The 24,707-nt window shown below is 39.8% G+C and overlaps 1 protein-coding gene across 1 annotated transcript in view; it reads left to right on the top strand.

Annotated features, from left to right (window-relative positions):
- Nucleotides 1-24,466, top strand: part of LOC105930932 (neuropilin-1a) — a 95,298-nt gene extending 70,832 nt beyond the window's left edge. Inside the window, exons 8-18 of the mRNA XM_021319916.2 lie at nt 457-601; nt 3,485-3,660; nt 3,879-4,034; nt 5,581-5,725; nt 12,087-12,296; nt 13,014-13,052; nt 16,717-16,854; nt 19,851-20,152; nt 21,473-21,569; nt 21,684-21,728; nt 23,977-24,466. Of these exons, the coding sequence (XP_021175591.2) occupies nt 457-601; nt 3,485-3,660; nt 3,879-4,034; nt 5,581-5,725; nt 12,087-12,296; nt 13,014-13,052; nt 16,717-16,854; nt 19,851-20,152; nt 21,473-21,569; nt 21,684-21,728; nt 23,977-24,254 (1,731 nt within the window). The 3' untranslated portion in view covers nt 24,255-24,466. The remainder of the gene's footprint in view (nt 1-456; nt 602-3,484; nt 3,661-3,878; nt 4,035-5,580; nt 5,726-12,086; nt 12,297-13,013; nt 13,053-16,716; nt 16,855-19,850; nt 20,153-21,472; nt 21,570-21,683; nt 21,729-23,976) is intronic.
- Nucleotides 24,467-24,707: the final 241 nt, after the last annotated feature.

Raw genomic sequence — 24,707 nt, 5'->3', positions numbered from 1 at the left:
CACATATTAAACAATATAATAAACGCCAATAAATATTAATTAATATATTATTAATAGCCTTTATATATATAGTTGATTTTTTTTTTTTTAAACATCAGGAAATGAGCTGAGAGAGAAGGGGAGAAAACATGCAAGCATGGTCTCAAAGTCAGAAGCTCAAACTCCATCCAGCTGCTTTGAGGACCAATGGACTCCAAATATGGCCGCCTGCTCCACTGCTGCACACAGACCTGAGAAATTTTAATAAGACGGCTGAACTGAATGGAAACCTATTTGAGAATACAGATAAAAATCAGATAAAAATCAGATACATCAGCCTCCTTACAGCCTTGAAGCATTTACACTCTGGATCCCTTTTATGTTGATCAACAGACTTTCCTGTGACAGAAATGGAGCTTGGCACAGTCCTTTAGAAATACCAAATTGTTCTCTGTATGTTGTCATCGAATCATCCAGATCTTCGATGGGAACCACAATCCAACAGATGAAGTCCGGGCCTTCCTGCCCAAACCGACTCTGACCCGATACATTCGCATCCGGCCTTTCACCTGGGAGCAGGGCATCTGCATGCGCTTTGAGATCTACGGCTGCAGAATATCAGGTAACTCAGTCGGAGTCAGAACGCCGGGCTTTAGATCTTTGCCCAGAGATTCGATCCAGGTACTTTTATGTGTTTCTCTCATTTAATAACATTTTTGGTAACTGTCAGTATCTCCCACACGATTATTTATTTTCTGACTTTTCACTTCTCTTTGAATCATTCTCATGTCTTTTTTGTGCACATCGTGTGTCAGCCTAACATGGTTTCCATTTGTGGAGCTACAACCCCCGACTGCTTTGTGTTGATTTTAAATAATTATTACTTCCAAAGCGAGCAAAACCTCCCCACTAAAGGACACAGTTATTCATTACGATGAAGCTGAGCAGGATCATTGTGGCTCATTAATCATCCTCCGACATTATTCCCCCTTCTCTGATGTGCCAGGAGAAACTCTCCGGAGGAGCGCTCTGTGAAGCTCATATAGCTGAGCTGAGAGCTGGACAGGTCTACGCATACATTTAGGTTCTTCTCCACAGGACAGGACATTTTGTCCTCTTAGCTCGTGTTCTGCAGCTTCGGTTAAAAGGACGACTCGACGTTTAAAGGGAATAAATAAACGTGTTTAGTGGCTGGATTGTCTGGCGGTGACCGGCGGCGTTACTCCGTTTAAAATGAAACAGTTGTGTGACTGCAATCGCATCGTGGCCCGAAATTCAACCACTGAAAAATTCTTTAGATGTATATATATTTCAATAAAATAAGAAACAAATATACAGGAAATCTATTAAACATATTTTGATATAAAGTGTTTCTAAATAGATTATTTTTACAGTGTTTCTTTCATATTTGCACAGAGTTATAATGTGACATAAAGTCTAATACTGTTTGACCCCAACCAGATAAAAACCCTGAACTCCCCTGGACCAAAGAGGGAGAAAAGTAAAGCTTGAAAAAATATCAAACAACTGAGAGGAAAGTTGAAAGATTGAGCTCACTTTATGACACACAAAAAAAAAATTCTCCCTGATTCTCCAAACAGGGATCGTTTATTGCTTTGTTCTGTGCTGCTGGTAAGATACTGACTGTGCGCAAGTACCCGGCACAATCAGACTTCAAAATTACTTTAAAGGTGCCTTTTCATATACTATGACCATAAAAAAAAAACACAAAAAAAAACATATTAATATTCAAATATAACAATATACACCAACTATTCGTCCTGATACTGTTTTATTTAGTTCTCTTTGAGCCTGCAAAGAAGTTTGCTCTGGGCGTGATCAACAGACATAACCACTGTTGCGAAAGCAAGACGGCAATGATCGCTGCAGCTACTCTAAGAGCCAGTAGATCGTCCTGCAACCTGATCTACAGGGTTAGGATTATTTACCTCTTTCTTTTCACGCCTCTGCTGGGCGTTGCTGACTCATTCAGCTCCATTGCTTGTCCTTCTTGACTAGGGACGCACGATATATCGGCATTAACATCGGTATCAGCCAATGTTAGCCATTTTTTAACATATCGGTATCGGTCCGATAAGTAAAACTGCGCCGACATTTACGACTGATGTTTATTTCCATCTATAGGTTCCCTTAGTGCCTGTTTTTCAGGGGTGGTGGTTGGTCGTGCGTTTTTTGTTCGGTCATGTGACCATAATGCATCGCAGCCATGACTGTGACGTTTTTTAAATGAAGCAGAGATGCAATGTCAGCAGTGCGATCGTTTTCCACAGCCTTCATAGAAGACGTAGGAAAAGCAGTAAGTGTATACTATAACCCAAATTAAAAAAATTCAGTTAGCAAAGTTTTCAGTCGCTACAAAACTATACAAAACTTGACCATTACAGAAACACACACACACATCGATAAATATCGGTTATCAAACATAACAGCAATATTAATATCGGATATCGATATCGTCCCAAATTTTCACATCGGTGCATCCCTATTCTTCCCTATTCTTTACTTATGCACAATATTGTACCTCCAGTCATGTAGTCTTATTATGGTAAATATACACTATGTATATATATATATATATATATATATATATATATATATATATAATAGATAAGTATATAGTATTATATATGTATATAATAATATTATATATATGTATTGGTATATATATATCTATATCATGTCTGTCTATATCTATATATCTGTTATGTGTTATATATGTAATCTATGTCTTCTCTGTCTGTTCTCTGTTATGTCCTTTCTCTCTCTGTATCTATCTCTCTCTATCTCTGTATACTTTGTATATCTATCTTATGTATCTGGTCTGTATGTGTCTCTAGATCTCTCTCTATATCTATATCTCTGTATCTCTATCTCTATATATCTCTGTCTATGTGTATATCTCTATATCTCTCTATATATATCTCTGTCTATCTCTATCTCTATCTCTATCTATATATATGTATATGTATATATATGTATCTGTCTCTACTCTCTCTATCTCTCTATCTATATATATCTACGTCTATCTATGTCCGTCCGTCCGTCTTCTTCCGCTTATCCAGGGTCGGGTCGCGGGGGTAGCAGCTTCAGTAGGGAGGCCCAGACGTCCCTCTCCCCAGCCATATATGGTATATATATGTATATATGTGTGTATATATATATATATATATATATATATATATATATATATACACACAAAACAATACATGAAATAACAAACAAACAGGGCGCAATGATTCCTGAAAATCTTTGCCTGTAACTAGAGTGAGCTACTTGCATAGAAATCTGTAAAGTCATAGTACCCCTTTAAAAATCCTCTTGAGGTCAGATGTTTACGCAGCAATGGCACATTATCCTTCTCTAATTTAAATAAACTCGTCCTGGAAGACGCCGGATGACTTTGGTATTTTTGGTTCCTTCGAATCTCATCTGCAAAATGTCCTAACCTTTTTTGTTTTGCTCTCTGCCGTCTGATTTTTTTCAGATTACCCGTGCTCGTCTATGCTGGGCATGGTGTCGGGGCAGATCGCCGACGGTCAGATCAGCGCTTCGTCCTTCGCCGACCGCGGCTGGGTGGCCGAGAATGTGCGCTTATTGACGGGCCGGTCGGGATGGACCGGGCAGCAGTACAAGCAGCCGTTCAAGAACGAGTGGCTACAGGTAGATGAGCTGATTGAATAAATGCTCTGACGTGTAAGAGTATGTTTTTGAAGTGGTTTATGATAGTTATGTGTGCCGTCTACTCTCTGACGATTCTCCTCAAGCTTCAGCTCGCGCACTCAAAGTGACTCAAACACACCGGGAGTCATCGTGGTGTGGTTCGGCGTTTATTTATGTGAAATCCTATGGCTGTGCTCACTGCGTTCCCTTCCTTCCAGGTGGATCTGGGTCAGGACAAGATGCTGAGCGGTGTGGTGATCCAGGGAGGAAAACACCGCGAACGCAATGTTTACATGAAGAGGTTTAAGGTTGGCCACAGCCTGGACGGCGACAGCTGGACGGTCATTAAGGAGGAGAACACCACCAGGCCGAAGGTGGGCTCCTTCGTGCACATTTAAAATTGATTCTGGGTAAAAGAGTCACTTCAGTTTAAGAGTGATGGAGGAGGGTTGTTGCAAAGCGAAAAAATAAAAATAAATAAGGCAAAGCTTTCAGCTTTCAAGCAGATGTTGGATACGACTGGCATCATATCCTTAGAGGAGGTCTGTGTGCAGCAGCTGCTCCTCTACATGGAAATAAATGAAAGAAAGGAGTTTGGACATCTTATTTCCAATTAAATAAGTAGTTTTACCCTTAAAATAATATAATTAGAGATCCTGCACTTGAAATAAGATGGTAGAGATGAATTGTTCCTATATTAAGTGCATAAATCGTATTCAATTGGCCGATAATCTTATTTATCCGTTCAAATCAAGAGCAAACACTGCAAAAACGGAACTAAAAATAAGTAAAATGTTCTTAAAGTTAGTGTATTTGTCCTTGATTTGAGCAGGTAAATGAGATGATTTGCCAATGGAATAAGATTTGTGCACTTAAAATAGGAACAACTCATCTCCATCATCTTATTTGAAGTGCATGATGTCTAATTATCTTATTTTAGGGGTCAAAATACTCATTCCATTGGCAGATAATCTTATTTACCTGCTCAAATCAAGGACAAATACACTAACTTTAAGAACATTTTACTTATTTTTAGATCAATTTTGCAGTGAATACACTCATTTCAAGAATATCTTACTTACTTTTAGTTCAGTTTTTGCAGTGTAGTTTATAAAACCGAGCTAATTAAATTTTTTTTACTATATGTCAAATCTAAATTCATCATATTTTGCTGTAAAACGTATTTGATCATCACATTAAGGCTGAAAAAAACGTTATATCAGTGAAGCTGATTATTCTCGGCGGATTCAGATCTGGAAGGAGTTTGAAGTTGGAGCGGTACGGCTCGGCGAGGCCAGAACCGGCTCGGAAACGTAAACCTCGACAAGCTCCATCCGAGGCTCGCTTACTGGCTGACTTGACCGTAAATATGCAGCTGCTGAAGATCCGTGCGTGAAAGCCCCAAATTTAACGATTACGGAGCAACAGCCACTCATTTCTTAGACAGACAAAGATGTGTTCTGCGAAAACAAACAGCCTGCTTTTCATGCACCGCACCTGATTTGGATGAGTTTTGGCAATTTTTAGACATTTCTGACAAGGAAGCATCTGAAACATCCAGATCACAGACAACGAGTCATAAAAAAGATCCTTTGATCCCTGTTTTTTTTTTTTTTTAGGTTTCTATCAATCCACAGAGAGCACGCCGTACAACGCTGCACATCGTAGTTTATCATTTTATGCATTTATTGTTTTGATCTCGGCACCAGCATAAATTATTGATGTCTTCCTAAAAACCCTTAATCACAATGTCTCTCATCAGCTCTACACTGTTGAGGATTTCCGGTTCCCCAGTACCAAATTAACATATTAACGAGTAGAGCTGTGAAGATTTCTGTAAATCCAGCGATAAACTGCTTTAACATCCGGTTGGAATCAACGTAGAAATCAACCTTTTTATTTTTTTGCATTTTCCTACAGATATTTATGGGGAATCAGAACCAGGAAACGCCGGAGCTGAGATTGCTCGGTCCGCTTGTGACCCGATTCGTCCGGATCTACCCGGAGAGAGCGACCCAGGAGGGTATGGGTCTGCGTCTGGAGCTGCTGGGCTGCGAGCTGGAAGGTAAATTCAACACGGGAAGGTTTTTGTGCCTCATTAAAGCGTCAGGAATCTTGCAGTCTAGAAATGGGTCAGATTTCCAGGCCAGAATAAATGCGGAGAAATGAATATAGGATGCAGGAAAATATTTTGTCCATCCATCCTTGTTTTCTCCATTCATATGAAGAAAGGTAGCGGGATCGTTGTTGTTTTGCAGTCACGTCTTTTTAGTGTTTCCTGTTCTCCCGTGTGCTAATGGGAGCTGTCAGTCAGCCGTTTATAGCAACTTAAGGAAAAATGATTCCCCAAAAGGTGTTCCCTTTGATTTAAAGGGGACATATAATGCAAAATCTACTTTTTAGACCTTAAGTATATGTTGTTGTGTAAATGAATTTAACATCTACAGGAGCTGCATAGATATCTTTCTGTTTTTTTTTTTCTTTTCTTTTTCAGTCCGTTCAGTTTTCTTTGTTCTCTCCTACATTTTTTTTTAAAACAACTGCTTCACAGTATTTGCTGCACAATTTCGCAAATCCGCCATTTTTATTTTCCGCTGCGGTTTTGTAGTCCAAGCTCTCGGAAGCCGAAGCTACAAATGGATGATCCCCCCGTGCAAATTCTCAGTCACCCGGGTCGTCGCAACAGCAGACAGGCCTAAAACGGAGGCAACCGGACTTTCGCTCAGTAAAACGTTTCGACACCTATCCAGGAGTCTTTAGGCCCGTTTACACTACACTTTTTTAACCGAGCCGAGACCAGCCCGAGCTCGGTAACCGAGATAACTCTTGTGTGTAATCGGTCAGCAGACTGAACCGGACCGCGCTAAACATAACCGGACCGCGCTAACTGCAGACCAGTTCCTGAGGAGGTCTCGGCCTGTTTTTATTTTTCTGGCCCGGTTTTCTGATAAAGAGCGCATGAGCAGACCACGTCATGCCCTTACAGTCAGCTGACTGTTTTTCCGCCGTGTCTGGCTGCACGTCCCGATTCACACTCCATTCAGACAAATTTCAGACATTCATAATAATACTAGCTTCCTTACCGTGCCACACGGTTTCCAGAGATGATTCTGCTTAGCAGCGCAATGAACCTCAGTGTCTGTTGTTGTTTCCTGCGTCTGTAAATCCTTATTAGATGTTCGTTTGTCTTATCCACGTCCCAAAAGCCCACTCTTTCAAGTAAATTCACCAATGGTTGCCTTCTTCCCCTGACTCTCCGCAAACACCGAAATATCACAATATCAAGCATAACATCCTGAATGTTACGGGCGCCGCTGTTTTGTTTTGCTGCTTCCGCCTTTAATCCCAGAGAGCGGTAGTACCGCAGATCGCCACTAGGAGGCGAGGAGCAACCAAGGAACCGGGATAGTGTGGTGTGTAAACGGTCGTCTTGGCTTGGTCCAAGATCAGACTGGTCTCGGCTCGGTTAAAAAAGGGTAGTGTAAACGGGCCTTTTGTCTGTTCTGGTGGCTCGCGCCTGAGCAACCTGCAGCTGTAGCGCTGCTGTTTTTAAGGACATGGATGCCCATTCTAAGTCAGATGTAAATCACTGAGCCACCCATCACTGTCCTGGGTTGTCAGAGGATATCGTTTGGTGTGAGTGGAGCGCTTGGTCACCTGAATCATGACGAGACGCCGATGTAATCTCCTCAAGGTGTATGCAGCTCTGTCCTCCAACTCATTCCAAAGAGACTAAGAACTGAGTGTGTAAAAATTTCCGATGCTGTTGGTGGCATCTGATGTTAAAACGCCGCATCATAGTATTGCAGATTAAGGTGTTACTGTCCCAATATCCAATGCATTCATATGATTTATTGTTCTAGATCAAACAAAGCGACACAAACATTTTTTATTTAAGCAGAATTTCTGTTTTGGCATGAACTTGGTTACAGTCTGCTGATTTTTTTTTTTTTTTTTTTGTTAAGGGTGAGATTAAAGGCTGAGACACACCATGGCGGGTTTGTTTCTGCGCTGCTGCAGTTGGTCAGAGCTGCAGGGGGCGAAAGGAGGGAAAGGCAGGGCGTGACCTCTCACAGGGGGTGAGCGAGGAGCAGATGAAGGGAGGAAGTGGGCTCTCTGGTGGAGTATCTGGTTCCCCTGCAGGGAGAGAGATAAGAATCAGCCAACGCAGAAGCGATTTTCTTTTTTTTTTATGTGTGTGTAAGAGAGAGCAGAGCAGCATAAAGAGGACAAGAATTCAGTCTGGCATTAAATTGGTAAATTCTTAAATAGTTTGGAGCTGTTGTTTTAAATTCGTTTTGTTTTCCTCAAGCATGCAGAAGCATTTCAGAGTATTCATGGTAAAAACGACGGGTCAGCAGGTCGTATGGACAAACACGCTTTCTGGCTTGAACCAATCTTCTTTTGTTGTTTTACATCATTTTTTTTATAGAAGATTTGCATATAAATATTTCTCTGTCAGATTCTGGTGGTAAACATATTAACCAACGTCTTAGTTTGCATTGAATAGCTGCTGTAAAGCAAAATATTTCACAAACAAACGTCAGCCATTTGTCGTTCAATACCTTGTTTTGCTGGCAGGATCTGGTCCTCTGCCCTGTCAGAGCTTTTCCACTCCAACACATTATTTTCTCAACAAAACTGATGCTTTCCCCTCCCTGTTGCACTTAATATCAAAGACAGAAGGCCCGTGCTTTAGAGATCAAACTTAAAGCATATGTTGAGTTGTGCTAGCGTGCCAGGTTCTGCATTAATCCTGTGTGAGTTTACATTAGTCCAGCTGTCAGCCTGCAGGTGGCAGAAGAAAGGAAATAAGCTTTGAAACTGTTTCTCTTTTTATCTAAAAGCATCATATATGTGGTTTTAGCAACACGGCTGATGTCGAGACTAAATAAACGGTGACAAAGAGGTGGAGAAGTTGAAAAATAAGACATCATGGCAGCTGGTAAGCACGTTGGAGGATCTTTGGTCCTGTTTCCCCAGAAAGCTTGGTGGAGCATTGTTTGGCTTCTGCAAAAAAAAACAAAAAAAAAACTGTCTTTCAGCAAGATAATAATTGATAATAATGGCCAAATCTACACAGAAATGCTTTATCAAACAGAAAATCAACCTTCTGCTGTGATCATCTCAGTCCCAGACCCAAGGCAGTCTAAATCACACGTGTCAAACTCACGGCCCGCGGGCCAAATCTGGCCCGTCAAGGTAAATTATCCAGCCCTCAAGAGCGAAAAAAGGCATATCATGTCATAAAGTAGAGGCATATATCCTTTTAAAGTGTATAAAGTGGCTAAAACTGTGCCTCCTGTAGCGAATGTTTTTTTTTTTTTTCTTAACTGTGTAGTAACTGCATCCTGACGCTAGATGTCAGTTTTCCCACAACACATTAAAACAACCCAGAAATGTCCAAAAAGAGAAAAAGTGATGCAGAATGATGAGTTTGAAATGTAACTCACCACAATAATATAATTTTCTTTCTCATTTAAACCTGTATAAACTGGGCCTAATGGTGCTACCTTTATGTTACTGTGCTTTTTCTTTTAATTCAATTCAATTCAATTTTATTTGTATAGCGCCAATTCATGAAACATGTCATCTCAAGGCACTTTACAAAGTAAAATTAATCAGATTATACAGATTGGTCAAAAATTTCCTATATAAGGGAACCAGGTGATTGCATCAAAGTCCCGACAAGCAGCATTTACTCCTGGAGAAGCGTAGAGCCACATGGAGAGTCATCTGCATTGTCCATGGCTTTGCAGCAATCCCTCATACTGAGCAAGCATGAAGCGACAGTGGAAAGAAAAACCATCCATTAGCGAGAAGGAAAAACCTCCAGCAGAACCGGGCTCAGTAAGAACGGTCATCTGCCTCGCCCGACTGGGGGTTACAGAAGACAGAGCAGAGACATAACAAGAGAGACAAAAAAGCACAGAAGCACACATTGATCTAGTAATCTGTTCTACATTAGATGGTAGTAGCGGGTGATTTTTATACTTTTTATACTTCTATGTGAACTGGAATGAAATTATGAAATCAAAAGTATCATCTGTACAGGTGCAACCGGCCCTTTTTAATGACTGCATTATGCCAAAGTGGCCACATAAAGAAACGAGTTTGACGCCCCTGGTCTAAATGAAACCCTGTGGGATGAGAGGAGAGGACGAGAGACGACGCAGAAACAATCTGGAGAGACACTGAACAGATCAGCGTTCAAAGATCCTTCCCCACTGTGTGCTCCGTGCCGTAAGAGAACAATTGTGGTCATTCTGGTGACAGCGGTACGAAGTATTAACACCAGGGGTCCCCGCGGTTGTTGGAAGTGCGGCAGGAAAAAAAGATGAGATGTTCAGAGTGGATGGAAACGAGGGACGCAGAAAAATGATGACGACACAAACCAATAAAGGGGACCGACTAAAATATTCACATACGCACACTGGGACATTTGGTTAGTCATCCAGCATTAATGTGAGAGGCACGCTGTGCCACTTCTTTGCTTTGTTAATGCACATCAAGATAAAAATGTAACCCTTTTTTGCCAGTAATAGCAAAAACATCTGTGAATGTAAGATGTGAAATCCCTCAGGAAGCCCCTTATTTGGATTTCTTGCATAACTGAGACTGCAAAGATGCTTTCTGTGTGTTTCTGTTTTCACAAAAAACACAAAAACATGAAGACAACAAATCAAGCTCACGCAGGCAGGAGAAAACTAACAAGCTTCGTGATATGCCTGCAGATTAGTTAGGAGTTAAATCATCCTCGCTGCTCTGAGAACAAACCTCCATCCATCCCACTCAGGATGTCACAAACACAATTTAATTACATTCTGACCATCTGGGATTTGTTGTCTGCTTTCGTTCGCGTTTGGTTGGTTATTTATTACCATAAAACGCATATTTTATCTGCAAGTTGGAAGACGTAGAAGTTCCCTCAGCTCGGGTGGAACTTTCAGAGACTTGCCTGTGATCTGATACTTTTCTGAACCTTTCAGGTAACTTTCCAGGATACTTTGAAGATATTTACAGGGTAACTTTCCAGAAACCTGCACGTTACTTGCTCTGAATTCAAAAGGTACTTTCCCAGGATCTAGTTTACGGCATACATACTTCACTTTACTTATGAATCGTCTTATAATAACGACAATAATGAGAGATTAGCTAAAAACATCACCTCCAACCCTGACGAACCTCTGCACTGCAAAAAAGGAACTAAAAGTAAGTAAAATTTTCCTAAAATTAGTATATTTTTCCTTGATTTGAGCAGCTAAATAAGACTAGTTGCCAATGAAATGAGAATTTCCACCCCTAAAATGGGATAATTAGATATCCTGCACTTAAAATAAGATGATAGAGATGAATTGTTCTTATTTTAGGTAAAAAAATCTTATTCCATTGGCAGATAGAATGATTTACCAGCTTGAATCAAAGAAAAATACACTAATTTCAGGAGGATTTTACCAACTTTTAGTTCCCTTTTTGCAGTGTGAATCAGGAATACAGACCATCAGGTTGAATACGGTTAAACTCAGAAATACTTTTGTACATCAGTCAATCCTGAAACCAAACATGGGACATGAACCAGAAAAGAACGCCGTCATCCCTTCGTCTTACGATGGGTACTTTTAATTCATACTGTCTCCTTGTATTTATGTCTGTAACAACAGTGTCGTGATGCAAGACAAGTTTCTGACTCGTTCTGACAGTAAAAGGATGTTGTTTCGTTTCCTAGAACCTTCCGGGCTTCGCTGAACTTACGGGATGCTTTTTAGAGCTTAAACATTTTGTAAGCTAAAGGATGCCATCTTTAAATGTACTGGTTACTTTAATTGAAGTGCTTTCCCAGAGCATGCAGTGTGCTTTCTTAGAAATCCTGCAAGTTAACGTCTGGATACTGCAGCTTATTTGTTTCTTACGTTCCCGAAGTTTACAGATTTCTTTCTGGAGCGGTTAAGGTGCCTTGCTGAAATATTGGGGCTAGATTTCTGAATTTATAACGTACTTTTCCAGAGTTGACAAGTTACTTTCTCTAAGTTTAAAGGTTACTTTCTAAAACTTTTCTAAAACTTGCGGGTTACATGCTTCTCTAAGTTAGGTGTTCCCGTCACCTGCAGGGTTTTATGGAAGTGAAATATTATCTTCTGGAGGTTAGAGGATGCCTTTCTGTAACTTGCAGGTTATTTTTCTTTGTTTACAGTGTGCTTTCCCAGAACTTCTAAGATTACTGTCCGGTATTTGTTGGAACCAGGGTACTTTCTACTCGTTTACGATTCACTTTCTAGCTCTTTGCAAGGTGCAAATAAACAACAACCACACACAACATTCTGTGACATCAACTCCGTAAACAACCATCAGTGACTCTGTGGTTTGTTTCTGCAACTTTTTATATTTTCTACAAATTCCTTATCCTTTTTTTTCATTTGGCTTTGTAGAGATAACGACGACGGGTCCCCCCACCACGCTGCCATCCTCCACGCTCCCCATGACCACGTTTGGTGCGACCATGTTTGGTGCGACCACGTTTGGTGCGACCACGGCGGCGCCGACCACAGTTCCCAACACGACGCCCAGTTCAGACTGCGAGGATTGGCTGCAGGGCTGCAATGATGATGTGGAGGTTATCAACGAGTACGATCATTCTGGTAAGCCAACGCTTCCACACTGCAAAAACAGAACTAAAAATAAGTAAAATGCTCTTAAAATGTGTGTATTTTTCCTTGATTTGAGTAGGTAAATAAGATGATCTGCCAATAGAATAAGATTTTTGCACTTAAAATAGGAACAATTTATCTCCATCATCTTATTTCAAGTGCAGTATATCTAATTGTCTTATTTTAGGGGTCAAAATACTCATTCCATTGGCAGATAGTCCTATTTACCTGCTCAAATCTAGGACAAAAACACACATTTTAAGGAGATTTAACTTATTTTTAGATCTGTTTTTGCAGTGCACTCATAGAGCTGCTTTTCCCAAAAATTGTCAGTTTTGATTTCTCACAAACGTTAGCTGGGCTTAAATCTGTCTCCTGTATAAGCTGCTTTTTTTTTTTAAAGTAAAAACTCAGCTTGTATCTTTCTGAGCAACAATATGAGCAGCAGCCATATTTCTTTGGGAAAAATTTTGTAATTTCCTCTAAAAATGTTAATATTTTCGTAAAACTTGTGTTTTAAACTTGACTGCACCATTCACTTTTCAAACACTCGCCTTTATCAACCAGATTATTGTGACCACTAAGCATTGGAGGCTTTTACAGAGAAAGTTAAGAATGTTTTTTTTTTTTTAAAGGAATAGGTATTTTGTGTTTTTGTTGACATCCGTGTGGGTGCCTAACCCAGACTGTCCCATCTGTCTGTAACAGGACGCTCCATCACCACCAACCCCAGCGTTGGCATTGAAGGTGAGGATATTCGCCGAAACCTTCCCCTAATGTTTACAAAGTCTGTTCTATAAAATCCGTCACTTCTGAGGTTGAGTTACATCATTTTCAACGAAGGCTAAAAAAAAAAAAAAAATGCCTCAGTTGTTTTTCACGAGGTAAAAAGAAACCAGTTATTCAGGTCCACAATTGTACACCCTCCCCAAAAAAGATAAAACAGGCAAAACTACATCCAAACTAATATTTCAGTTGGAATAAATAAAGAAATCTAATTAACGTTAATGATTTTCGAAGGTTTAACACATTAATTCAATCAGCAGACGTGTTTGGACTCATTTATCCATAGAAGTTTATTGATTAAACTGAAGGAAATGTTAAAACAACCCAACAAAACAAGCATCTGATGATCCTAAAAGCTGTTGTATTGACCACACCCAGCCAGGATCTCACTTTATGTGCACAGCAGTATTTAAACGAAAGCTGAGAGGCATGTGGTTTGAAAATATAGATAAATATAAAGATAAAATACAGACATATATGCATTTAAAGCCCAAGAAGGCCAACTCTCACAGCATGAACCTTGCACACTGCAAAAAGGGAACTAAATGCAAGTCAAATTTTCTTGAAATTATTGTATTTTTCCTTGATATAAGCAGGTAAATAAAACAATCTGCCAATGGAATAAGATTTTTGCACTTAAAATAGGAGCATTTCCTCTCTGTCATCTTATTTCAAGTGCAAGATATCTAATTATCTTATTTTAGGGGTAAAAATACTCACTCCATTGGCAAATAGTCTGATTTACCTGCTTAAATCAAGGAAAAATACATTAATTTCAAGAAAATTTGACTTACTTTTAGTTCCCTTTTTGTAGTGCAGGACCTTGTCAAGGTTTTTTGTCCCTCATGAATGCACCAACATTAAACTATCTGGCCTAAGCTGAAAGAGAGCAGAGGATCATGGGTAAAGTTGGGAGGTCGAGGAGATGTAGACGAAGGGCTGGAGGAAGAAACACACAGAACAAAAGGGGAGAGTTGTGGTAGAAGAGAAGAAGAACAGAGGGAGGATCTCCTGGAGAGGAAGAATAAAAGCCTCCTGGGTCTCAATTAGCTGAGCTGAGGCATCACAGGGAGGCAGTTTGGGGTCTGCCAGTGCAGCTCCACAGTCATCTCTGCATCTTATTAGCCTGTAAAAATAAAAAAATAAAAACATGTCCACTGCACACAGACTGAGTCCATCTGAATGCTGCGGTTAAACTGCTGCACTGCCAGCACAGGAACTGGAGGATGTTTCTGTCTTCTTTCTGCTGACGGGTCGATCCCAAACACATGAACTGAGGCTGTTTTCCATCAGTGGATGTCACTTTATACGGTATAAATGCTTACAAGGAAACTACTATCACGTAGCTTACAGTTTACCTTTTAAACCTGCAGGTTATTCTCCAGAACTTTCAGGTTGATTTTAGGGACAAGCCTGTAGCAGGAAGTGTTTGAAGATTAGCTTCCCACAACTCACGGGCCACGTTCCAGAGCTTACAGGATGTGTTCTGTGAATTTACAGGACACTTCTTTTCACATTACAGCGTGTATTATGAGGCGACATAACTTGATCCAATCCAAAACTTACAAGGTACTTACTTTCCTGGAAATCTATCTAAGAGTTAAATGTTGGACCCATCTCAAAGACACACTGCAAGGCACACTTATTTCTTGAAATAAGTGTATTTGTTGTTGATTTGAACATGTCAATAAAATTATCTGCAAATGGAACGAGTAATTTGACCCCTAAAATAAGATAACTAGATATAATGCATTTTAAATTTAGATGAGTTGTGCCTATTTATAAATGCTGCCCAACTCTTAGTCTCCAATATCACTGCTGCACTTTATCCGGAAACTTACTGCATATTTGTTTACATTGCAACTGTCTACTGTTAAATCACTGCTGCACTTTATCCGGAAATCAATTGGAATTTATCCTGTAAATTAGTGCAATTTATTACTGCATTTTAATCCTGTACTGTAAATTCTCAGGAACGTATCCTGTAGAGTTACTGCAATTTTTCTGAGCTGTATGAAAACGAAATTTCGTTCTGTATGCACTCTGTGCATATAAAATGACAATAAAAAAAGTCTAAGTCTATTTTTAGTGCAATAATGTTATTCCATTGGAAAATAGTCCTACTTATCTGCTCAAATCAAGAACAAATACAGTCATTTCAAGAAAATGTTACTTGTTTTTAGTTCTGTTTTTGCAATACACTTTTCAGTTTTTTATTGCTGAACGGACAATTAAGTTCTCTAATCTAGAAATTTACAGGATGCTCTTCCAGAACGTACAGGAAACTTTTCTGGAGCTTGCAGATTACTTACAGCTTACTTTCCAAAACCATTTGAGCCTTAAGAAACGGGTTACTTCTTGGATCTAACCAGTCACCATAGAGGTTACTTTTGGGACCTCTAGGGTGCTTTCCCTGAACCTAGACCATATGTTCAAGAACCTTTAAAGTTTGTTTTTTTTTAAACCATATGTTTACTGTGAGGGTAGTTTGCTGCAGCCTGCAGGTTACTTTCCAAAATATACAGGTTACTTTTAAAGGGTGCTTTACCTGGACAGATAGATTACTTTCTGGAACTCACAAACAATCAGGTAACTTATTTGGAACTATAACCTCACCTGCAGGTTACTTTCTCGGAATTACTTTCCAGGACTTCCAGGGTACTTTTCCAAGGACCTACAGGGTACTTTCTGTTACTTATTATCTATGGCTGCCATTTTACCTTCAGATCCCTCTCTGCAGAGTAGCCCCTGGTATTGAGAAGATGAACAACACAGTCTTGGTTTTAAAGTTCAAGCAACCACAAGTTATGTAGTATGGATTTAATTAGGTACACATGCAAACCACAGAAAAACATAAACGCTCCTAGCTTGGCAAAGACCTGGCAGATCCAGGACAGACACCAGAGGGTATAAATGAGTGGATACAACAGCGTTACATGTAGTTCTGAGCAATAAATGAAGCTCAACCGACCTCAGGCTAACTTTACTTCATAAAGTTTGAGGTTTTGATCCTGTTCTACACATGGCGGCCCGTTGCAATGCCTCCTGGTTCCCAGTTGTTTCTGTCAGTCAGAGTACAATAAACAACCCTGTGTACACGTGTTTTCAATAAAAATGCTCCAAAATCCTTAGACCTTCTCTACCTGAGAGTAGAGCGAATAAATGAGTTGGTAAACACAGCGTGGGATTGTAGTATTAAACTTTATATTGCCACTTTGCGATGTTTTGGCTCCAGGAAGGTTCTGGTAGTCCCAGATTTGGCTTCCTGGAAGGTTTTACAAGAGCAGATGGGGGAGCTTTGTTTGAGGGAGGTAGCTCATTAGTTAATAAAATGCCTGGGATTCAGATGAAGGATAATTAACTCCTTAAGGTTCCTTTTAGAGCCGTTCCTTATGGTAATCACTTGGTATTTTTCCTAAGCGGTTGTGCGCTTTAAATGTCGGAAAACCTACATAAGGAAAGTGAAGTCTGTCACCAAACTGGACACAATCAATCAAAGACAATATTTTAGGTAATGGTGTCCATCAGGCAGTAAAAGCTAATGCAGATAACTTTCCCAAACATTGAGGATGCGAACATGGGCTTTAATGATGTTTTCCTCTGCTGTTTTGTCTCTGCCTTCCAGCTTACCTTTGGTTTGCCTGCGACTTTGATTTCTCGTCGTTGTGCGGTTGGAACAAGGACTCCAGTTCAGGAGCCGAGTGGATCGTCCAGAGCAGCGAGGCTCCGGCCGTCCACAGAGGACCGACCCTCGACCATGCAGGTAGCTCGAACACGCTCCTGGAAGGAGCCTGGAGAGATAGCGCTCGACTCTGCTGAGCCAGACATCTTTTTAAAATCTATAAATAACACCCTTTAGTCCCCACACAGCAGTTGAACAACAACATTACATATTTCATGTTCATATAAAAGAGGAAAATCGTTAGCTAAAGCATAAAATGAATTCCCGATGGACTAATACCTTATTCCTGCTGCAGGAGAGAAAACCTAAAAAAAAATACAGCGAACACTCATCCTGGCCACACATATCACAATAGTTGTAGACTTTAAATTATTTTTTTAACCTTTTTTGTGTCGAATGAGTTAACAGGGTCACAAATAAAATCAAAAGATCAAGTATAGCACTCACTCACTACGCCTTTGAAGCCTTTCATAGATGTTATGATCATGATTGAGTGTTTGTGTAAAAATTATGGGTCTATATCAGCAGCTTTATCATGATACCATGTTGTATTGATTTGTTTGGATGAATATACAATGTTGGCTGATATCACAAAATCTGTCATGCTACGATGTCCATTAAATTCAATTCACAAGCCTGCCATCAACCTGATGCCATATCATCATCGTCCAACACAATTCTTTACACTGATATCAACTCACAAACGGCCAAATCGTATCTGAGTTCTTTTATCTTTAAGCTCTTACAGGCAATTAAATAAATATTTTAGTTATTAAAAAAATAGGTCACCTGTTCACTACGGTGTCATGCATTATGAATTTTAAAATAAAGGCATGTCTTAATAAAGGAGACGATGTTGATGTTTTTATTCTGCATCGATGTAATTGGATTGGTAATTGCTTAATCGATGTATTGTTACACCATTAGCAGAGATGGGTAGAGTAGCCACCTCTGCTAAAGGCTCAGATTCGAACGCGGGTTCAACCGTGTCGAGGACTAAGGCCTCCGTATATGGGTTGTGCTACCCGGTGTGTCACGAGCACGCCCCCATGAAGTTTGGGGATCTATAGGTTACCATCCCAGAATTTTACAGGGTACTTTCTCATGGCTTACAAAGTCCTTTTTTTGGAACTTGGATCTTGCTTGTTACTTTCCAGAACGTATAGGTAACATTTAAGCTCATAATGCCTACTTTTTGAAACTTTCAGGTTATTTCCTGAAACTTGTAGGCTATTTTCTAGGATCTATAGGTTACTTTCTAGGATGTATATGATACTTTTTAGGATCTATAGGCTACTTTCTAGGATCTATAGGATACTTTATAGGATCTATAGGATACTTTCTAGGATCTATAGGCTGCTTTCTAGGATCTATAGGGCACTAGCCCAGAATTTACTGGATTTCGCCCAGGACCTATTGGGTACATCTGTGAAACTTATAGGTTACTTTCAAGAATTTATTGGCTTGTTTTAAATAACTAAAAAGATCATTTTCTTAAACTTTGTGTTTCTGAAACATACAGTTTACTTCCCCGGTTATAAGTTACTTCTTGGGGCATCAAGTTTTTTGCTATGAAAGTTTAAAGTTTCTTTCCTTAAATTACACGTTGCTTTCTCAGGGCCTACACAGTACTTGGCTGTAACTAACAGGTTGGCTGTAACGTTTCTAGATCTTATAGATTACCGTCTAGTATATGGATGCTTGTAACTAATTGAGCCTGAGCATATTTAGGCAAATGATTCCCAAATCTGTCCTAAGAGTTATCCTGTGAAATCTTGCTCTAAACCAGGGGTTTCCAGACCTTTAAGCCTACAACCCCCAAAATAACATTGCCAGAGACTGGCGACCCCACTTTTGCGTGTGACGTTTCTATCTTTTCTTTTTTTTAATTATAAGAATAAAGTTGCAATATTACAAGAATAAAATAATTTTTTTGTATATCTTCCCCCAGCATTAAAATGAGGAATGTGGAGCATCATATAAACCACATAGAATCATCTCGTTATCCCCCAGGGGGTCCGGACCCCCACTGTGCACTGCAAATACAGATCTAAAAATAAGGAAATTTTTCTTAAAATTTGTGTTTTTGTCCTAGATTTGAGCAGGTAAATAAGATTTTCTGCCAATGAAATGAATATTTTAACCCCTAAAATAAGATAATTACATATAATGCACTTGAAATAAGTTGATGGAAATGAATTGTTCCTATCTTATTCATATCTTATTCTATTGGCAGATCATCTTATTTACCTGCACAAATCAAGGAAAATACACTAATTTTAAGAACATTTTACTAATTTTAGTTCCGTTTTTGCAGTGTGGGAACCCCTGCTTTAAGGCAGTTTGAGATTTGATTAACAGGCTTCTGTTGAACTCGAGCCCCTGAACCAGGTGAGCTAAAGCAGGGAAAACATGTAAAACCTGCAGGGAAATGTGCCTTAAGGAGCAGGATTGGTGAACGCTGCTCTGAGGCGGGTTGGAAACGTTCTGTTTTGGCCGTTCTGTGAAGATATTCAGAGATTTATAACTCCTGACAATCAGCAGGATGTTTGGCTGCAAACAGAATGAGCCTTCAGAAGTTAGGAGCTTTAAAACATTTTTATAAACGATGGAACAACCTTGAAGTGCTCGACTTTTTTTGAAAAGAAACTCAACAAAGAAATCCATCAGCATGCTTCACCTCTCTGGCCTTCTCCTCCATTCGTGCCTGATGGGTTTGATGGATGTTTGTGTGCAGGCGACAGCAGCTCTAAAATGAATGATTTCTCCTTGATTCCTTGACTTAACCAGATCACAAGTAAAAAATGAGCTCTTTGTGACAGCGGGGCTGACTTTCTGCTGATACTCAATCCTTTGTTTTCGCTGAAAAAACCTTGTGAAGTCCTTGATGTCTTTGGGGTGTTTGAGGCAGATATTCAGGACGTGAAAAGACTCTTTGACCAGAACACCCTTGAGAGTTTTCGAGGCTTTTATAAAGCGTCTCTTTTCACCAAGAAATTAGTAGGAAAACTTGCATGTTTCATTCATGGGAGAGCTGGTCTCATCTGTCATGTCTTGTCTTTTGCTGCCCCCTTCAGGCAATCCAGGGAACTTCATGTACATGCAGCTGACAGATGCAATCACGGCAAGTAAAACTGGAGATGACAAGAGCATGGAGCAGAAGGTGGCCCGGCTGGCCAGCGTGCCCATCACCACGCCGGACGCCGGCCTCTGCATGTCCTTCTGGTACCACATGGCAGGCGAGCACGTGGGGGCGCTCCACATCAGCTACAGGCCCGAGGCCGGCGAGGGCCAGGTGCTGTGGACGATGAGCGGCCATCAGGGCAACAGATGGAGGGAAGGCCGTGTTTTACTTCCACAAAGTAGACACCCGTACCAGGTAAGGAAGCATCAGCTAAAGCGGGATTTATAGGAAAACGTTTTAGTCTGCCATGGAAGCCAATTAAGGGACGGGTTCAAGGTTTGTGTCGAGATCGTGAGGGATTGTGTGGGGAGCAATGGGAAAAAAAATTCGGTTTAGCTCTGTCAAAGGCATCAGTGCAAACAGGTGATGTTCAGGGAGGGTGGGGTCTTTGAGTATTGCAGACTAAGGGGCTTCTTTGACATAGTTTCCTCGGAAAATTGTCATTTTCTGTAGAATCAGAATCAGAATCAAGTTTATTGCCAAGTAGGTTTTGCACTTACAAGGAATTTGACTTGGTGTTGATGGTGCAGACAAAATCAAATAAGATTGAATAGATATATATACAGAAGCTATATACACAGTAGACTGTGCGTTAATGTAACGCAGAAGCTTTTAGGTCCTGAACGGGGGGAGAGAGGCAGTGTCCAGTGTCACGGGTGGCTCTTGGTCTTGTTCGTAAGGCTGGTAGCAGATGGAAGAAACTGTTGTTGTGGCGTGAGTTTTTGCACATATTTATGTGCATATATATATGTATTATATATATATACTACTAATATATATATTATAGATATATATATATATATATAATATATACATATATATATCATCTCTTATATATATCTATGTAATCTAATCATATATGTACTATATTATCATATATGTCTCTTATGTATATATATATATATATATATATATATATATATATATATATATATATATATATATATATATGTATGTATGTATGTATGTATGTATATAAAGGTTGAAAATCAAAACCTGAAACTGAATTTGTTTCATGTAGCGTTTGTCGAGATGTTCACTCACCCACCTCCAATGTCTTTAAAACAACAAACATGGTTAAAATTGTGGAATAGAACAATAAACCATTTATCTTTGAAGTTATTTTTCAGCATTCAGTAAGAGCAAAACTTTTCTATGGATCATAAAAAGATATATTTCTTTATTTTTTTATCAATTGGAGAATTTGTAATATTTTGGAACAGCTAAACTAAGTAAAAATTATGTTACTTGTAAATAAATAAGTTCAATATAACTAATTTTCCTTAGCCTATTAAAAAAATCTTGATTTATGTCTAAAGTAACAGTATTTTCAGGGTTAGTTGTTCATTTATTTGAAAATGTACAGTTTAGGGAAATCAGAAAACCACAAGAAAAAATATGGATTTAAAACATCCAAATCCATTATGCTAGGAATAGCAAGCTGCCTCTTTAAAAGGGTTTCTAAACTCTGTTTAAAAAGATTCTTCCTTAGCTGATAGAGCTTCCTATTTGCAGGTGTTGGTGGAGGGAGTCGCAGAAAGACGCACCACAAGCCACATAGCAGTGGACACCATCCAAATCATGGACGGACTCGACATTCAGGACTGCAGGGGTGTGTATTGAACCAGTTCAGTCAACAAGCAGGTTTTCATCCACTGAAACCAACATTCAGCAAGTGAACTAACCCGGTTTTATTATGATGTTTAATTCCTGTTTTTGTCTCCAGATCCAGAGACTCAAACATCTCCGTCCACTAAGATCTTAATGCTACGTGAGTAATGTGCATTGTGATCGTGTTTATTGTGACAGTTTTAACAGTGAAATGTATTCTTTGTCACCACATCTTTGCAGAGACTCCGCTAATGCTGGTGTATTTTCATAAATAGTTTCTTAATATTGGTCACAGAAACCAGACTTACTGATTTTATGTTGGAAAAAAATACTGAGGCAAAACAAAAAAATCATACTTATGCTTTATATTTTTAGCATCAGATTATTATGACTTTTGACAGAACTGTGCAAAGGTTTTGAGTCATGCCTTTCTCTGTTTCTTCCAATCAGCCAGATTTTCTTTAAAGTGTTTCTGTTTAACATTTCTCCAAGACCTCTGCAGATTTATTAAGATCTTCCTTTGAACATTTGATGTCTTTGATGTTTAGGGTAGTATCTGACCAATTACAGATTTGCAAAAGCTATTTTAGTTTAGGGATCCCCCCAATATGAAAATTTGGGTCAATATCAATATGTGATATTAATGAGGTTGATCACAGTTATTTACTGGTGTTGTATATGTTTCAATAACCTTTCAACACCGTGAAAATGTGACCACATTGCTGACATTGCTTCTTTGCTTCAGTCAAACACCCAAATATCCTGCGCTGCATCACTATCACTGTCACATTACCATGAAAATAATGCCTGCAACTCCCCTCCCTGACAGAAACACATGCACAAACAGCAATGAGATGGAAATAAACATCTTTTATTATTAATATCAGCCAAAGGACCGATATCGATATGCTTAAAAAATTAACAACATGAGCCGATACCGATGTTAAAGGTTAAAGTTACAACTTTTTCGTCGAAACGATGAATTTTTCAAAAATAATACATCCGCAAATCTAGAGTGATGCAGAATAAAAGCATTTGTTTCATGAAAAATACATAGATATTATAGAAATAATTGTTTTATAGATTCTGACAGGTCCAAAATATATAAATATTAGTCCTGCTAACGATGCCATTGTTGAAGTCATGTGAGTTCAGGCGTTGCCAGATCGTAGTAGCTCCGTGATAGCGCTGAGAATTGGCTTCTTCTCAGCGTTACATTTCCCAGATCCAAGTGGACCAAAAAAGAAATAGCTTTTGAGCATTGGTGGTTCAGGAAGCAAAAGGGCTCAGAAGCCACACAGAGGTTGCCGCTTTCCTGGAGGGGTAAATGTTTGCTCATGCTAACCAAAGCACATGGCAACTGGCTGTCAAACAGTCCGACTGAAGTTTAAAACAAGAGCGGTGGTAGAGCGTGAGTGCACCACCTACTGGCTCGGAGGAATTAAACTTGTAGCGATCTCCTTTAATGCCAATTCATCATGCGTCCCTAATATAAATCCTTCAGGCATAAAAAGACTCTCAAACTAAAGTGACAGACAACTCAGCCAGGAACTAAATACAGTTTTAATATTTTTTTCTATGTTGTCTAACTGAACCAGCTGAACAGACTAAAATGTCAAATAAGACAAAACAAAAAGCTGTTTTAATTCTTTGGCTTGGTTAGTTGCCAACACAGAGTGGTGTAAAATTATACCTCAAACATAATTTAGATGTAGAGATTACATTTTAGTTACAAAAATAAACAGGTTGGGCTCAGGGATGCTGCCAAAAGGCTGGTTTTACATATAACTGTTTTGAATGATGCCTCTGGCACCCCTAAAACATCCATTGTTTGAGTTTTAATGCAGTCTAGAAAAGTCCAGAATTTAAGCCTTTCCCGGTTTGGACAAGTATGAAAAATGACTATAGTGACGAGAAATAAAGAAATATTTGTTTTTCCAGACTCAACTCCAATTGGCTAAGCCTTAGACCCATCCCTACGGCTGTCCATCCAAACCAAGGATTCTTGCATCCAACCATTCATCCATAACTCCATCCATCCATACAACCAGCAAACCAGCATCCATCAACTGTTTGTCTATTCATCTATCGACCATGCCATCCATCCAGCCATGCTTCAGATGTGTCTGTAGTCAGAAATTTAATTGGGTTCTGAATCCTAACCAGGTCAAAAATCTTTCTGAAAGTGCCAACAAGCAACGTATCAGACACAGTGGCCAGGGTCTTTTAAAACGAGGCAGGAAAAGTCGAGGTTGGCACCACCTAGAGATTGAGTCCAATCTGAATCTGTCGAACCAAACACTGTTATTAAGACCCCCTACTAAGCGCTGAGTTTGAGGAAAAAGATTTGCTGTTCTTACTTCGGTTCACAACAATCTAATTTAGACATTCTCCCTTCTCTCTTGCAGCCATAGACTCGCTCTCTCAGGAAACGGGTGAACTCGGCAGGCCGGGCAACATGCTGAAGACCATAGACCCCATCCTCATCACCATCATCGCCATGTCAGCCCTGGGCGTCTTCCTGGGCGCCATCTGCGGGGTCGTGCTGTACTGTGCCTGCTCGCAGGGCAGCATGACCGACAGGAACTTATCGGCCCTGGAGAACTATAACTTTGAGCTGGTGGACGGTGTCAAGCTAAAAAAGGACAAGATTAACGGACAGACAAACAACTACTCAGAGGCGTGAGCGCAGCGGTGGGGCGGAGCTGCGACGGCTCCCCCGGTGGACATGTTACGAGCAGCCAATCACGGGGCTGACGCCACCAATGGGACGGCAGGGTTGGCTGACAGTGAGCCGATTTGATTTTTATTTCTCAGGAGTGGTGGTGGACAGGACTCACCTGTAGGGGGGGGGGGGCGCTGTGTATAAAGAACATGTACAGCAAAAAAAAAAAAAAAGGATGAAAACTAAGGATTCTCTTTGTTTTTCGGCGTGCTTTGTTGATTTCACGTAATCACATGCTGGTGTTGAGACCAATTCAGATGAAAGTATCGTTAGTGAACTTTTACAGAAGGATTTAATGTTTCTTTGTCGTTTTTTTTTTTTTGTTGTCCTGTCGTTCGGACGTTTTTGCAGAATGAGCGACGTTAGCTTAACATGTGTCCCAGCGGACGTGTAAAAGTGTGTGTGGACGTCTCG

The sequence above is a fragment of the Fundulus heteroclitus genome, chromosome 6 (genome assembly GCF_011125445.2).
Source record: "Fundulus heteroclitus isolate FHET01 chromosome 6, MU-UCD_Fhet_4.1, whole genome shotgun sequence".
Taxonomy (NCBI): domain Eukaryota; kingdom Metazoa; phylum Chordata; class Actinopteri; order Cyprinodontiformes; family Fundulidae; genus Fundulus; species Fundulus heteroclitus.
Note: the sequence above shows the minus strand (reverse complement) of the source record. Positions and strands in the feature narration are given on the sequence as shown.